At 41.7% G+C, this 14863-nt stretch overlaps 1 protein-coding gene across 1 annotated transcript in view; it reads right to left on the reverse strand.

Moving 5' to 3' along the window:
* tmtc1 (transmembrane O-mannosyltransferase targeting cadherins 1) overlaps nt 1-14863 on the reverse strand; it is a 189544-nt gene that overhangs the window by 16952 nt on the left and 157729 nt on the right. The window contains exons 12-14 of the mRNA XM_063058235.1: nt 12728-12836; nt 2804-2906; nt 1557-1692 (exon numbers count right to left, since the gene is read on the reverse strand). Of these exons, the coding sequence (XP_062914305.1) occupies nt 1557-1692; nt 2804-2906; nt 12728-12836 (348 nt within the window). The remainder of the gene's footprint in view (nt 1-1556; nt 1693-2803; nt 2907-12727; nt 12837-14863) is intronic.

Genomic DNA, 14863 nt, shown 5'->3' on the forward strand with positions numbered 1-14863 from the left:
ATTTGGTCCATCGAACCTTCTCCACTATTCCATCATGGCTGATTTATTATCTCTCTCAACCCATTCTCCTCCTTTGAACCTATCAAACTGCTTTAAATATAGCCAATGACTGGCCTCTGCAGCAGTCTGTGGCATTGACTTCCACAGATTCACAATCCTCTTGTTAAAGAAATTCCTCCTTATCTCTGTTCTAAAGGAGCATGCTTTTGAAGCTGTGCTCTCTTGTTCTAGATTCCTCCACAATAGAAACCACCTCTATGTCCACTCTATTTAGGCTTTTTGATATTCAATAGGTTTCAATGATATCCCTCCTTATTCTTCTAAACTCCAACGTTTACAGGCCATATCAAATGCTCCTTATGTATTAAAATCTCTCTATGTTTGTGCCAGAATTTTCCCATCATTCTCAGGTTGCAACTTGACAGTGAACTTACCATTTCTCTACTCCATCTACTACCGTACAGGTGCGGTTTCCTGCGCCCCGCTGAGCTTGTCAATTTCATCAACTCTGCCTCTCTGACACCACTCTTCCCCCTTTCTCACTCTCTTTGTCTCCATCTCTGGACTATCACAGACTATCAATGTTTGAATCCACTAATTCTCAGTTATTTTGACTAAACCTCTTCCCACTCTTGCTGGATTCGAACTCTAAACCATCTGCCTTGAAGCCCAGTGCTGATGCCACTACACCACTGGCCAGTCCAGAATGAGGCTTCCTATATATGTATGCCATATATAAACTTGAGATTCACCTTCTTGCAGGCAGCCACAAAACAAAGAAACACAACAGAATTCACGAAAAACCCCACACCACAAAGACAGACCGACCCGAAGATTCAGTCCACCCCAAATCCACTCCACCAATGGCTGCTGTGGATGTACCTGCATTCTCAAGAGTCCAGTTTGTCAAGCATTTCAGGATACCACAAAAGTGACAGGTCAAAATAGTTCAAAAGCACACTTTCTGGCAGGAAATTACAGCCTACAGATTGCACTGATCACTGAGAAAGTATCCTTATTAGATTTTAATAGTTTTGTTCGCTTCGTGCAAAGTGTTGTCATGTCTAGCCAACAACACCTTTGTCAAACAACTCATATTCCACGGGTAGCCTTGATTCCTCTAACTTGCAATAAATATGCCCTCCTCCCCTCTCCTCACATTCCCCATTATGATTACCTTTTCACCCCTTCTCTTCTCCTCACCTGCCCACTGGTTCTCCTCCTCCTTCCCTTTCTTCCATGGTCCTCTGACTTGTCCTATCAGATCTCTTCTTCTTCAGACCTTTACCTCTTCCACTTATCCCCTCCCAGCTTCTTGCTTCACCCCTCTCCCCTGGCTATACCTATCGCCATTTTGCTTGTACTCTTTCCCCTCCCCCGACTTTCTTATTCTGACTTCTTCCCCCTTCCTTTCCAATCCTAATGAAGAACCTTGGCTCAAAATGTTGACTGTTTACAATCCTCAATAGATGCTGCCTGATTTGCTCAGTTCCTCCTGTATTTTGCACATTGCTGTAGATTTCAAGCACCAGCAGAATCTCGTGTCTTTAACTTACCGTTTATACCAGGTTTCAGCTTCTTTGTTGTTGTTGGCTGAACGCAGCAGTCGGCCGAGATTCAACATGGCAACATAGTGTTTGGGATTTAGCCGAATGGCATGCAAGTAATGACTAGAAGCCCTGTTCCCATCTCCTGCAAAATCCAATAAATTTCTATTGTCAGCAGATAAGAGCCAGTAGTTTGAAATCCAATAAGTCTACAGCAGATGCGACCTCATTGGATGTTTGCGGGGCCTTGGATCACCTGGACAATACTAATACTTGCATCAGGCTTGGACCATAGACTTTGGGCGGTGGAATCGCTGTCTCACAGTTTCAGTGACCTGGATTCAATTCTGCCCTTGGGTACTGACTATGTGGAGTTTGCTCATTCTCCCTGTGACCCTGGGATATTTGCTCATCCTCCCTATGACCCACACCCTTAAAACAGATTGGCAGACTAACTAGCCAGTGTAAATTACTCTTAATATGTAGATGAGTGTTAGAAACTTGAGGAATGTTAATGAGCGTGGGTGAAAAAGTAAAAAAGAGGGATTAATGTACGAATAGAGTGGTTGTTGGCTAGTCCAGACTGACTAAGCCCAAAGGCCTGTATTGGTGGTGTGCCACTCTATGACACAAGCTCAAGGTCTAGCTAAAGCCAATGGAACAGAAGTCTCTTAGGTGCAAAAGTTCTGTATGACAGAGTTAATGTCACCAGAACTTCAATAACATGCAAAATAATATCAACAATTCAGCAGTTCAATAAGCATTTGTGGAGAGAGGAACAGAGTTAATGTTCAACAACCTTTCGCCAAAGCAGATGGAAAGTCATTGGCCTGAAACATTTCCATTTGGCAGAGCAAGGTCAGTTGGTGAGACAACACTGTGTTAGTGCATAGAGAGACTTTCAGAAACCCATCAGCACTCTGCTCCCAAAGAAGGGCGACTTGAGGAGGGGAGTAGACTAGAAGTAACACTGACAATAAATAAGGTCTATGTAGTAGCCCCCCTGAGGTAACACTCTTATGAGTAGACTCAGTCAATGGAGTGACATCCCTGGACATCTACCCCTGGTGGTAGATAGTCCATGCTACAAAACTACTAATAGTAGAATAGCTCAATAAAATAACACCCCGGGAGTAGTACCAGTAGTATTATCTTAGGTCTATGGAGAAACAACCCTGGAGCTCAGATCTTCAGACAAGGGGGCAAAACTGTCCCACTGATTATACACCAGCAGGTGAACGTGACTTCATACTTACCTCTATCGACCAAGAAGACCCCATAGTTGTTGTGAAGGTCTGAGTTCTCAGGGCAGTTTTCAATTCCTCGTGCATACATCTCATCAGCTTCTTCAAATCGCTCCTTGGAAGGAGGGCAGGAGAGGGGCAGAAAGGGAGACAGAGAACAGTAAAGTTATGATTATTTATTAACTTTTGACAAAACACGATTTAAACTTCATCTTTTAGCTGCTCAGCCAGTTAAAATAATGATGATCCTTCTAAGATCATGGACACAATCACAGCTTTGTGCTCCAGGCTTCCGATCAAAGAAAACAGGAAGCAGTGCAGTGGTGCAATATAATGGGACAGTGGAGAATATGGTGAAGCTGCTGTCTCATAGCTCCAGTGGTCGGGCTTCTGCTGCTGTGTGGAGTTTACGGTACATGCTCTCTTTCTGTGACTGTATGGGTTTCCTCTGGGTGCTCCAGGTTCCTCTTGCGTCCCAACAGATACACATGCTGGTAGGTCAGTTGTGTAGCTGAGTAGCAGAATCCGAGGGGAGATTTAACTGGATCATTGGTTTACAGTAACAGAGTCATTGATAGTCAGACTCAAAGGGTTTTTTTCTGTCATAAACAAGAGAAAATCTGTAACACACACAAAATGTTGGAGGAACTCAGCAGGTCAGGCAGCATCTATAGAAAAGAGTGCAGTTGATATTTCAGGCCACGACCCTTCATGAGGACTGGAAAAAAAGATGAGGAGTCAAAGGGGGTTTTTCTGTGCTATTTGACTTCGTGACTCCACATTTGAAGAAAGAATTAAACAATTCCATTTGCACAGCCTGTCCAGGATAACTTTTAACAGAGATTCACCGTCATCATCAGGTGCCGTGTCCAGTTTGAGCTTTGACTGCCATGGCCCACACACTTCTGTTTCGGGTCAAGTGGATCAATTCATTGGTATTCATTTCTAGTTCTCTGGCTGCTGCCTCCATCATCATTTGTCTTTGTCTTCCTCTTGCTTTCTTCCCTTCAATCTTTCCCATAATTACCATGCATTCTAACTCCTCTTTCCTAATCACATGTCCAATGAAGCTACGTTGCCTTTTTGTGATCTCATACATTAATTCTCTTTTTGTGTTTGCTCTGTTCATGACATCCTCATTAGATATTCATTTCGTCCATGATATTCTTTGCATCCTCCTCAAAAACCACATCTCTGCTGCTTCATTTCGTTTCCTCATGTTACTAGATATTGTCCAACATTCTGAGCCATATAACATAACTGGATAAACATAACATTTCAGTACTCTGAGGTGGGTTATCATGCCTAGTTTAGTATTGGTCAGTATACTCTTCATTCTCGTAAAGGTGTCTTTTGCCATCCCTATTCTTCTTTTGATGTCCATGTCGCACCTGCCATCTGATGTCACCCAGCTTCCCAAGTAGCAAAAGTTCTGTATTTGTTTTATGTCTTCCCCATTTGTTCTCAGCCTGCAGATAGGATTCTCCATCTTTCTGGATATCACCATACATTCTGTCTTTTTGTAATTGATAGATAGACCCATTTTTGCACTTTCTTCAACAACTATATCAATTAAGTTTTGTAGTTCTTCCTCCGTACTTGCAATTAACACAGTGCCATCCGCATATCGAAAATTATTGATGTTTTCACCACCAACTTTGATTCCCAAGATGTCTCTTATTTTTTGTAATATTGTTTCACTGTACACATTAAATAAATCAGGGGAGAAAACACACCCTTGTCTAACGCCTCTCTTGTTTTTCGTAAACTGACTCACTTCTCCATCTATTCTTACAGCGGCAGTTTGTTCCCAGTACAGATTTCTGATTAGGCGGAGGTCTTTCGAATCTAGATCTAGAGTTTCCTGTAATATTTTAAATAATTTATTTTGCCTCACTTTATCAAATGCTTTTGTGTAGTCGATAAAACAAACAAACAAATCTCCTTGCACTTGAATAGCTCGTTCTGATAGTATCCTTAATATCAATATTGCATTTCTTGTACCTTTGTCTTTCACAAAACCACACTAACAGAGATTAGAGGGATTAAATATTCAAGACATTCGGGCCTTGGTGGGAAAGGGATGACTTTCAGTGGCAGAGCATGACTACCCAAGAGGAACAGGTATGCTGGGGGATTGTAAAGCCATTCAGGACAGAAACTAGTGCAATCTTCCAGTTCTAGCCTTGTGTATCTCTCAGTTCCTTCATACCAGTATTGACCTTCAACTTCCTTGCATTGAGAATTTGCTCTCAATTGTTTAACCTTCCCGTCTAATTTAGCTCTGAAAACAGACTACTTTTGGCAATTATCCGATTTCTACTTTGGCTTGTTGTCAATGCTCGTCTGATAATGCATGTATATTCCATAATATTAAGGGTCCTGCACAATCATAAGGTATTGGCTGGGCTTTTCTCTTCAACAAAAGTGTCTTCCTCTGGTTGGCCAATAATTGGAACTTTGTCATGTGGTCTCAGCCTGTCCCTGGCCTTCAATGTCAAGTAACTGCAAATCTCCAAAACAAGACAGTTCTGAGCAATTGGAAGTCAACATAACCATTCCAGGACAATGTTCTGACCATTTCAGAGCATTGTAGCCCATCTGAAAACTCTGAGTGAGATTTGCCCTTGCACCCTTTGACTGATGTCAAACTTACACAAGCAATGTCAATCATACTGCAACATACAAAATGCCTCACCAGTCAGAATTTCTATCTCACTAATCTGAAATACAGATGCTTTCCCTTAATATCAAACTCCAAGATTGTAACAACCCTAATTACTCTAAAGCCATGCTACTTAAAGAGCGAGCACTCAAATTCTAGTCTAACTGAGAGCTGTGACCACAGCAATCTCAGTGCCCTCTTTTTCCCAGAGAAGTGAAGTTCACGCCCACCTTAAGCTTCCTAGCCTCAGCGTAATTACAGCCTATTTCTATTCTGAAGCTGTGCCCTCTGGTGTGTGACTCCCCCACTATAGAAAACATCCTCTCCACGTCCATTCTATCTAGGCCTTTCCATATTCAATAGGTTTCAATGAAGTTCCGCCCTCATTCTTCTAAACCCCAGTGAGTACAGGCCCAGAGCCATCAAATGCTCCTCACACATTCACCCATTCACTTTAGGAATCATTCTTATGAACCTCCTCTGGACCCTCTCCAATGCCAGCACATGCTTTCTAAGAGGCCCAAAACTGGTCGTAATACTCCCAGGACAGTCTGACTAATACCTTATAAAGCTATAGCGTTACAGTCTTGCTTATGTATTCTAGTCCTCTGAAAATGAATGATAACATTGCATTTACCTTCCTCGCCACCAACTCAACCTACAAGTTAAACCTTAGGGAATCTTGCAGAAGACTTCCAAGTCTTTTGCACTTCTGATTTCTCAAGTTGCTCCCTGTTTAAAAAATAGTCAAGACTTTTATTCCTTCTATCAATTCCACACCCTTCTCTAAACTATATTTCACCTACTACTTCCTTGCTCAATCTTAATCTAAGTCGTTCTACACACTCCCTGCTTCCTCAGCACTACCTGCACCTCGACTTATCTTTCTACTGCCCACAAACTTAGCCTCGAAATTTTCAACACCATTATCCAAGTCATCAACATAGAGTATAATATGAAAAGAAGCAGCCCAACACTGAACCTTGTGGAACACCACTAGTCACTGGCAGCCAACAAGCATCAACAAAGTATGTACATTTCAAATGCCACAGCAATTTCTCTTTGGAGTGAAGGAGGATGTAAGTGACTAGATAGAGGTGTATAAGATGATAAGAGACATAGATAGAGTGGATAGGCAGTGATTTTTTTTTACCTAGGGTGGATATGGGTAATACTAAGGTGTATAAATTATAAGGTGATTGGAGGAAAGTAGACGATGCATGAAAGAGGCAAATTATTTACACAGAGAAACATAGAAAACCTACAGCTCAATACAGGCCCTTCAGATCACAATGCTGTGCCAAACATGTACTTACTTTAGAAATTACCTAGGGTTACCCATAGCCCTCTATTTTTCTAAGTTCCATGTACCTGTCCAGGAGTCTCTTAAAAGACCCTATCTTATCCGCCTCCACCACAGTCGCCAGCAGCCCATTCCACACACTCACCACTCTCTGCGTAAAAAAACTTACCCCTGACATCTCCTCTGTACCTACTTCCAAGCACCTTAAAACTGTGCCCTCTTGTGTTAGCCCTGGGACTATCCGCACGATCAATGCCTCTCATCATCTTATATACCTCTATCAGGTTACCTATCATCCTCCGTCGCACCAAGGAGAAAAGGCCAAGTTCACTCAACCTATTCTCATAAGGCATGCTCCCCAATCCAGGCAACATCCTTGTAAATCTCCTCTGCACCCTTTCTATGGTTTCCACATCCTTCCTGTAGTGAAGCGACCTGAACTGAGCACAGTATTCCAAGTGGGGTCTGACCAGGGTCCTATATAGCTGTAACATTACCTCTCAGCTCTTGAACTCAGTCCCATGGTTGATGAAGGCCAATGCACCATATGCCTCCCTAACCACACAATCAACCTGCTTTGAGTGTCCGATAGACATGGACCCCAAGATCCCTCTGATCCTCCACATCACTAAGAGAGTGGGTGGATACATGGAATGTCCTGCTGGGGGTGGTGGTAGAGGCTGATATATTATGGATATTTAAAAAAAACTCTTTGATAAACACCTAGATGATCAAAAATGGAGGGCTATGTAGGTACAAAGGGTTAGATTAATCTTAAAGTAGGTTATAAAGTGGATGCAATATGATGGGCTGAAGATGTGCTCCAGTGTTCTATGAAGATTCTGATCTTTATGGGACATTCCCAACCAGCATTAGACATTACCTTTATGCTGCTAAAGGTTAACCAAGTCATTTTGCAGCTGAACTGCCTCAGTCAACTGAAAGCTAGGACCAGAGGGCACAGCCCCAGACTGGGCGGAGGTCTCTTTTAAACAGAGATGAGAAGGTGGTGATGATTCAGCCAGACAGATTTGAATTCATTGCCAAAGATGGCTGTGGTGGCCAACCCATTTGGTATATTTAAAACAGAAGGTGATAGGTTCTTGATCAGAAAGGGTTTCAAGGGAGGAGAATCGGGTTGAGAGGGATAATAAATCAGCCATGATGACATTGCAGATCAGACTCAATAGGCCAAATGGCCTGATCCTACTCCTGGGTTTCCTGAACTTAATTCCAGAGGATTAGATCTGTTGTCATTATCCTTTCATGAAGAGTATTCCACATCAAAACAACCCAGTGCATAAAAAGACTTTATTGTATCTTTTTTTTAATTAAAATAACTCTTGATACTGAATACCTTTTTTCAATCTGCTAATCTGAGCAGAACAAATAAGCCCCCACTGTCTCTCTACATATAAATAGCAGAGCATTTATTGACAATATTGCGTCAGCTGATGTGTCAGAGTGGAAAAGATGATTCAGAGTAAAACGTCAAATAGTATCCACTTTTGTAGAAGCTGTGGCTTAAGGAAGAGAGGAAACAAGGACTACAGCAACTTCTCCAAATAAAAAATACAGTAAGTGGAGGATAGTTACAATATAAAAAAAGTGCATAAAATTAATCTACATATAACTCAGTTCTGGTCAACAGTTTTGACCTGCAGGAGAATTACCCAATGAACTCAATTTTACACAAACAGGCGAGTGTGTGGAACTCCCTGCCAGGGGTAGTGGTAGAAGCAGATACATTGGGGTCATTTAATAAACTCTTAGATAGGTACATGGATGATAGAGAAATGGAGAGCTATGTAGGAGGGGAGGGTTAGATTAATCTTAGAATAGGCTCGAAGGTTGGCATAACATCGTGGGCAGAAGGGCCTGTACTGTGCTGTAGTGTTCGGCTTTAACTCCACGCAAGCCTGCTTTAGCACTCTCCCTAACAGAATGGCGTCAGGTCTCCATGACAACAAAGTCCTCATAGGAAAAGTGAACATTTCTCAGCAGAGCCTTAACCAGAGCCTCTTCAGACCCTCATTAGTTCTGGCTGTCAGAACTTTAGTTTCCATAGGCAATGCGGTTACACATTATGAGGGCTTCTGGGGCTAAACGTGCAGTTTAAATCTATGTCCCATTGACATATTTATGCCTCAAGATTATGATATTCATAGGCCATTTTCCAGTTTGGGTTTATCCACTAGTAAGGAAGCAGAGCTACAAATATCCCTTTCCAAACCGCTATCCCATAATGTGCAGAGGTAAAACAGCCGATATCAGTGCAGACAGGGGTGGATCTCCACATCTGTCAGACAGGCCCAGATGATATATAATTTGATGATTTCCAATCAATATTCAAAATAGTGCATTGGCCAAAACTGTCACCTACTGAGAGCCTATAAGAAATAAAATGATCAACAAACTATGATCAATTTTATTTGCTATATATAACAGGAATTTGTTGTAATGTGTTAGTCAGTGCACGCCATGCAACAAAACACAACTTTCAAAAATTATAAAGAATTACAAAAAAAACTAATGAATTATATATAAAAAGCTAATTAAGTTAGGAGATTAAAGGATGGATACGGAATAAAATGGGCATAAGTAAACAAAAAAAATGAGGAATTCTGCAGATGCTGGAAATCCAAAGCAACACACACAAAATGCTGGAAGAACTCAGCAGGTCCCAAGTCCTGAAGAAGGATCTCAGCCCAAAACGTCGACTGTTCATTCATTTCCATAGATGCTGCCTGACCTGCATAGTTCCTCCAGCATTTTGTGTGTGTTGCTATAAATAAATAAACATCAACATTACGGAGAAATGGGTTAAAGAAAAATAGACAATACTGGAAACATCTGTCAGGTCAGCTAGCATCTGTGGAGAGAGAAACAAACTTAAAGTTTCAAGACAAACGAATTCAAGGTGCAGGAAGGCATTGTCACCAAAAGTGAATTTCAGAAATAGTGGAAAGGACAGAATTGGAGAAGAGCAGAGATCTCAAAAGGCTGTGAGATGAACAAGTTGACATAAAATAGGGAAGGGATAGGCCGCAGAATATCAACACAAACATATTAAGTTAAATTTTATAAAGAATATGGGCAGCAAAGCCTTGGATCATCTTATTGACATAGTGTTGAATGAGGGTGGCTCGCCACAGAAAATTGGAAAGGTCAGATCTAAACAGCACAAGAGGTCATTCAATCCAAAAGCAAAAACAAAACCTATTTCGAGATAAAAAGCTAACTTACTTCTCAATTTCCTGCACACAGACTTGTAGGTTACTGCATGCTTATTTTTCATCCATGCACTGTTGAATCTAATGAACATTTGGGCCTTCACTACCCTTCAGATGCCTTTTAGATGATGGAAACTTAGACTTACACCAGGACAATGGAGTAGGATGGGATCTAAGGGGACGAACCTTTTTGGGTCAACAGGTAAGATCATGAGCATAGGAAGCAGACATCACGGGTGATTTGCTTGCTAATACAGGGTGGAAACCAGATCTACCCAGTGAAGTGGTGCTGGAGGAGGATGGTCAAACATGTCAAAGGCTGCAGACAGATTTTGTAGGATTTCCTTTGACAAGAGCTGCTTGGATACCGCATTGAGGCAAAGCATAAAGTTACACTGTAATTAACTAACTGTCCAAGTATGGCAATGGTACTGAAGCAATAGACACGTACATGAACCCAATGGGTTGACAGTGAGGTAACAGTGCCAGTGGAGCAGAAAGATAAATTGCCATCATCCAAAGTAATCATAACGACATCATAAAGATAATCTCCTTTTATCTTTAGACCTGTAACATTTAATGAGTAACTTGTAATTGTTTTACTTTAGAATATGGTAGAACTCTGTATCAAGTATAAAACTACCGGAGGCAGAGAAAACTGAACTGTTCTTAATTATGGCCAGATAAACACAAGTGATCTTATGACTAAGAATACAAATAAAACATTTGGTGCCAGCTATTTCAGTAACATCAACAAGCTGCTGCGTTTTCAAGATTAAAAGCTCTTTCATGTAGTGAGAACACACAAAGTTTACATAAGATTTGATTTTGTTTTTATATTCCAGAGATGAATGGGCTAACTGGCTGTTTGCATTCTTTCTGGAACTCACCTGGTAAAGTCTGTTTCAACAGCTATAAGACCCTTGGGCATCAAAAACGCATATAACATGAGTTCGAGGTAGGTAAAAGCAAGATTGCTTGCATGTTCAAAATATATGGCCATTTATTTAATGGATTATGACCAATTAGTGGTGATAAGGTCAACAGGGAAACTAAAACTATCTGTGTTGGGTGGTGAGGAGAAAGAGGATGAATGGTTGGGGATGGAGGAAGTAAACAGGATCTCTCTGGATGGTTCAATAAATCTATTTAGCTCAACTTTGGTAAGTACTTGGATGGGAAGAGTGTGGAGGTCAATGGTCCATGTGTGGTTTGATAGGGCTAGGCAGATCATCAGCTTAGCACAGACTATATGGGACAAAAGGGCTGCTTCTGTGCTGTAGTACTCTGTGGAATCACGTCTCTAGCACCAATAGCAAAACTCTCCAGTTGGCCCATTGTTCCACGTCACAGAGTTTGGATGCTTTCAATACAGAACTTGAATTGGATATAAAAATGGGAAATTCTGGGTACACTCAGCAGGTCAGGCAGCATCTGCAGTGAGAGAAATGGAATCAAAGTTTCCACAGAGGCTGCCTGACCTACTGAGTATTTCCAGCATTTCTCGTTTTTGTCTCAGATTTCTAGGTTCTGCACGTTGAATTTCAATTAATACCTTAACAGACTGGACAAACAAGTGTCCACTTTAAGGCTTTAAAATTTCAATAGAATTCATTCAGCTCCCAAGGATTTCTGAAACTCCGGTTACACTGGTGTGATTCAGTGCAATGTTAAGTGTATTGCTCTAAGCTGGCAATCAGAAACTTTGCCAGGTGGGTTTCTTAGTACCCACTTGTTTGTGTGATCTGTGTTAGGGAGTACAGGTACTCTGAAGTTATAGAATTATGTGAATATAGCATATATTACTTCAAACAAGAACCAATCTTCAGTTCTTAATGTAAATTGCAAGCAGTGATCAGTCTGAAGTTAAAGGAGCAGTTTTGGAATCACCGTACTGACTATGGAGAACAGGTTGCTGGCCAAGCAGTGGGCTGGGCTGCTAAGAGATAAGGTTTTTAATGTGGAGTGACTATGAGACGTTCTTGTAAACATCAACCAAATGTTAGACAATGGGGAGTGAACATTGACTCAGACCATGAGAGGCCTGTGTCGGGCATTTTCATGCCTTACAAGGCACAGAATGGATAGACAATGGGGTTATGTTAACTGGCCTGCATCAAACCAATAAACTAAGTTGTTTGAACCACTGCAACAAAGTTCAAGGAAGCTTGCAAACCAGAATGATACTGTCACTTAGTACATCAAACAAGGTCACGTGGTCATGGGTAGCTGATCTATCAATATTTGGGATATCTTAGTCACAGAGTCAGCCCTCATAGCACAATTCTTGGGCAACTAGATTCTCTGTTCTCAGAAGCTTTTAGACCGTCTATGTGAATTACTGAGTTTGTCCCAGCATAGGCATCCGAACATTTCGAGGTGCCTTATCCATTACAAAGTGCTCCCACTGTGAATACATACATCAAAAGAACCATTTGTCAGACAGCAAATACCTAAGTAAGCAATGTCATTGTGGATTTTGAAATTGTATTGAATCATCTGTTGTTAATATTGTCCTCAAGAGTATAAAATCTTGATGTACTTCGCATTTGGGAGACCCTAGCAAGAAGATCTCCAAGAGAATATTTATCATGATAAATAAAGACATTCATATCCTACAACTTCCTGTTTCTCCAGTTATTTACTCACAGTCGCAACAACCTGTTCAAACGAATAAACAAATCAGATAGCATTTGATCAATCAACTCACAGCTCCACACACTGTACTGACTCACCTGTTCGGCCAGCAGAGCTGCAAGGCTGGAGTAGGCATCGGCAAACTGAGGACCTGACCTAATGGAGTCACGCAGTAATTGTTCAGCCTCGGGCAGCTTCTGCTGAGACCTGCAAGATGTGAAAAGCTTGGTAAGAGGTTTGCCTTTGTGCAGCATCATCAGGGGTCTCCTTCTAATAAGCAGCACACCAAAATTCAGGCTAATGCTCACACATGGGCTGGGGTTTGCCTCCGAGCTTTGAAGAATAGTTAAACTCTTCTATTCCCAGACCATTTGTAGCACCTCAGTTTGAAAGTCAATGGGAGATGGATAGAGAGTGAGAAAGGGAAAGAGGAATGGCAAAGAGGGAGAAAGATAAAGGGAGAGATTTTAAAGGAAAGCAGCAGTGGGGGGGGGTGAGAGTCAGACAAGAAGGAAGTAGAAGTGGTACTGATGGGAGAATTCAGTGTACGGAAACTGAGTTTTGGTATAAAACAGCACAGTACAGGCTTTTTGGCCCATGTTATCATGCCAACCATTTAAACTACGCTAAAATCAATCTAACCCTTCCCACCCAAATAGTCCTCCATTTTTCTTTCATCATTGTACCTATCTAAGAGTCTGTTAATGTATCTGTCTCTACTACCACCTCTGGCTGCACGTTCCATGTATCTACCATTCTCTGTGTAAATTGAGAGAGTTTTTCTATTCACTCAATGGGAATAACTTAGCTCATTTAAAATAGTTTCTTTTTCCTTCTGTTTGCATTTATTTCCAATAGACTATGTGAGTTCCAGATGAAGTCTGCAGCATATAGTCTATGCTATCAGCTTCAATGCTAAATACATCAATAAACAGCCCAAACCTCCAGCCTATGAAACTCCATGGGGTCAGAGGCTGCTTCAGATAGCTGCAATTCCGATTAAAGGCAATACTAAAATTGGCATTGTTTCATTATTGTCACATATACCAGGGTACACTGCAAAACCTGTCGTGCATACTGTTACACAGATCAAATTATTGCACAGTACGTTGAGGTAGAACAGGGTTAAACAATAACAATACAGAATAAGGTGAAAGTGCAGTATGGCTAAACAATAAAGTGCAAGAATCTTTTGCATCCGGTGCTCCCGGTGCGGCCTCCTCTACATCAGTGAAACCCGACGCAGATTGGGGGACCGCTTCGTCGAGCACCTCCACTCTGTCCGCCACAACAGACAGGATCTCCCGGTAGCCACCCACTTCAACTCTGCTTCCCATTCCCATTCAGATATGTCCATACGTGGCCTCCTCTACTGCCATGATGAGGCTAAACTCAGATTGGAGGAGCAACACCTCATATACCGTCTAGGTAGTCTCCAGCCCCTTGGTATGAACATAGAATTCTCCAACTTCCGGTAATTCCCTCCCCCTCCTTTCCTCTATCCCTATTTCACTCTACCCCCTCCCCCAGCTCCCTCATGGTTCTGCCTCCTTCTTCTACTACCCATTGTTTTCAGGGCTATGACGTCAATGCTTCCCCTTCCCCACCCCTTTGTCTTTCAAATTACTGGTCTATCAACTGATGCTACAAGCATTCTTCAACTCCTTCCCCATCTTTCATTTTTTAGTCCTGACGAAGGGTTCCGGCCCGAAACGTTGACTCATCATTTCTGACTGATGCTGCCCGACCTGCTGAGTTCATCCAGTGTACTGAAAGTGTTGCTTTGATCTTTTACAGCATCTGCAGATTATTTTGTGTTTAAAGTGCAAGAAGTAGATGGTGATGTCACAAGTCTATCTTATCATACTACAGAACTACTTAATAGTCTTATTACAGCAGGGCAGAAGCTGTCCTTGGTATGTGCTATGAGGATTTTGTATCTTGCACCCAGTGGAGGAGGTGAGAAGAGAGAATGGCTGGGGTGGGTGAGATTGAACTCCATCGTGCTGCTTGCTTTACTGAGGCAGTAAAGTGGAAGAGAAGCAATCATTGGTGAGCTTTCCCAAACTTTTCCTGTCTTCATTTCTGGTAGTTCGCACCATTTTCACTCTACAAAGTAACTATTGCCTGTAAAACATTATCTTCAATACCCACTGCACATGATATAACACTGGCATTCATGAAGTAATTCTGTACATGGTAGGTGGTTAAGGTGTTCGTCTAGTGATCTGAAG

Source organism: Mobula hypostoma, chromosome 9 (assembly GCF_963921235.1).
Source record: "Mobula hypostoma chromosome 9, sMobHyp1.1, whole genome shotgun sequence".
In the NCBI taxonomy this organism is placed as follows: domain Eukaryota; kingdom Metazoa; phylum Chordata; class Chondrichthyes; order Myliobatiformes; family Myliobatidae; genus Mobula; species Mobula hypostoma.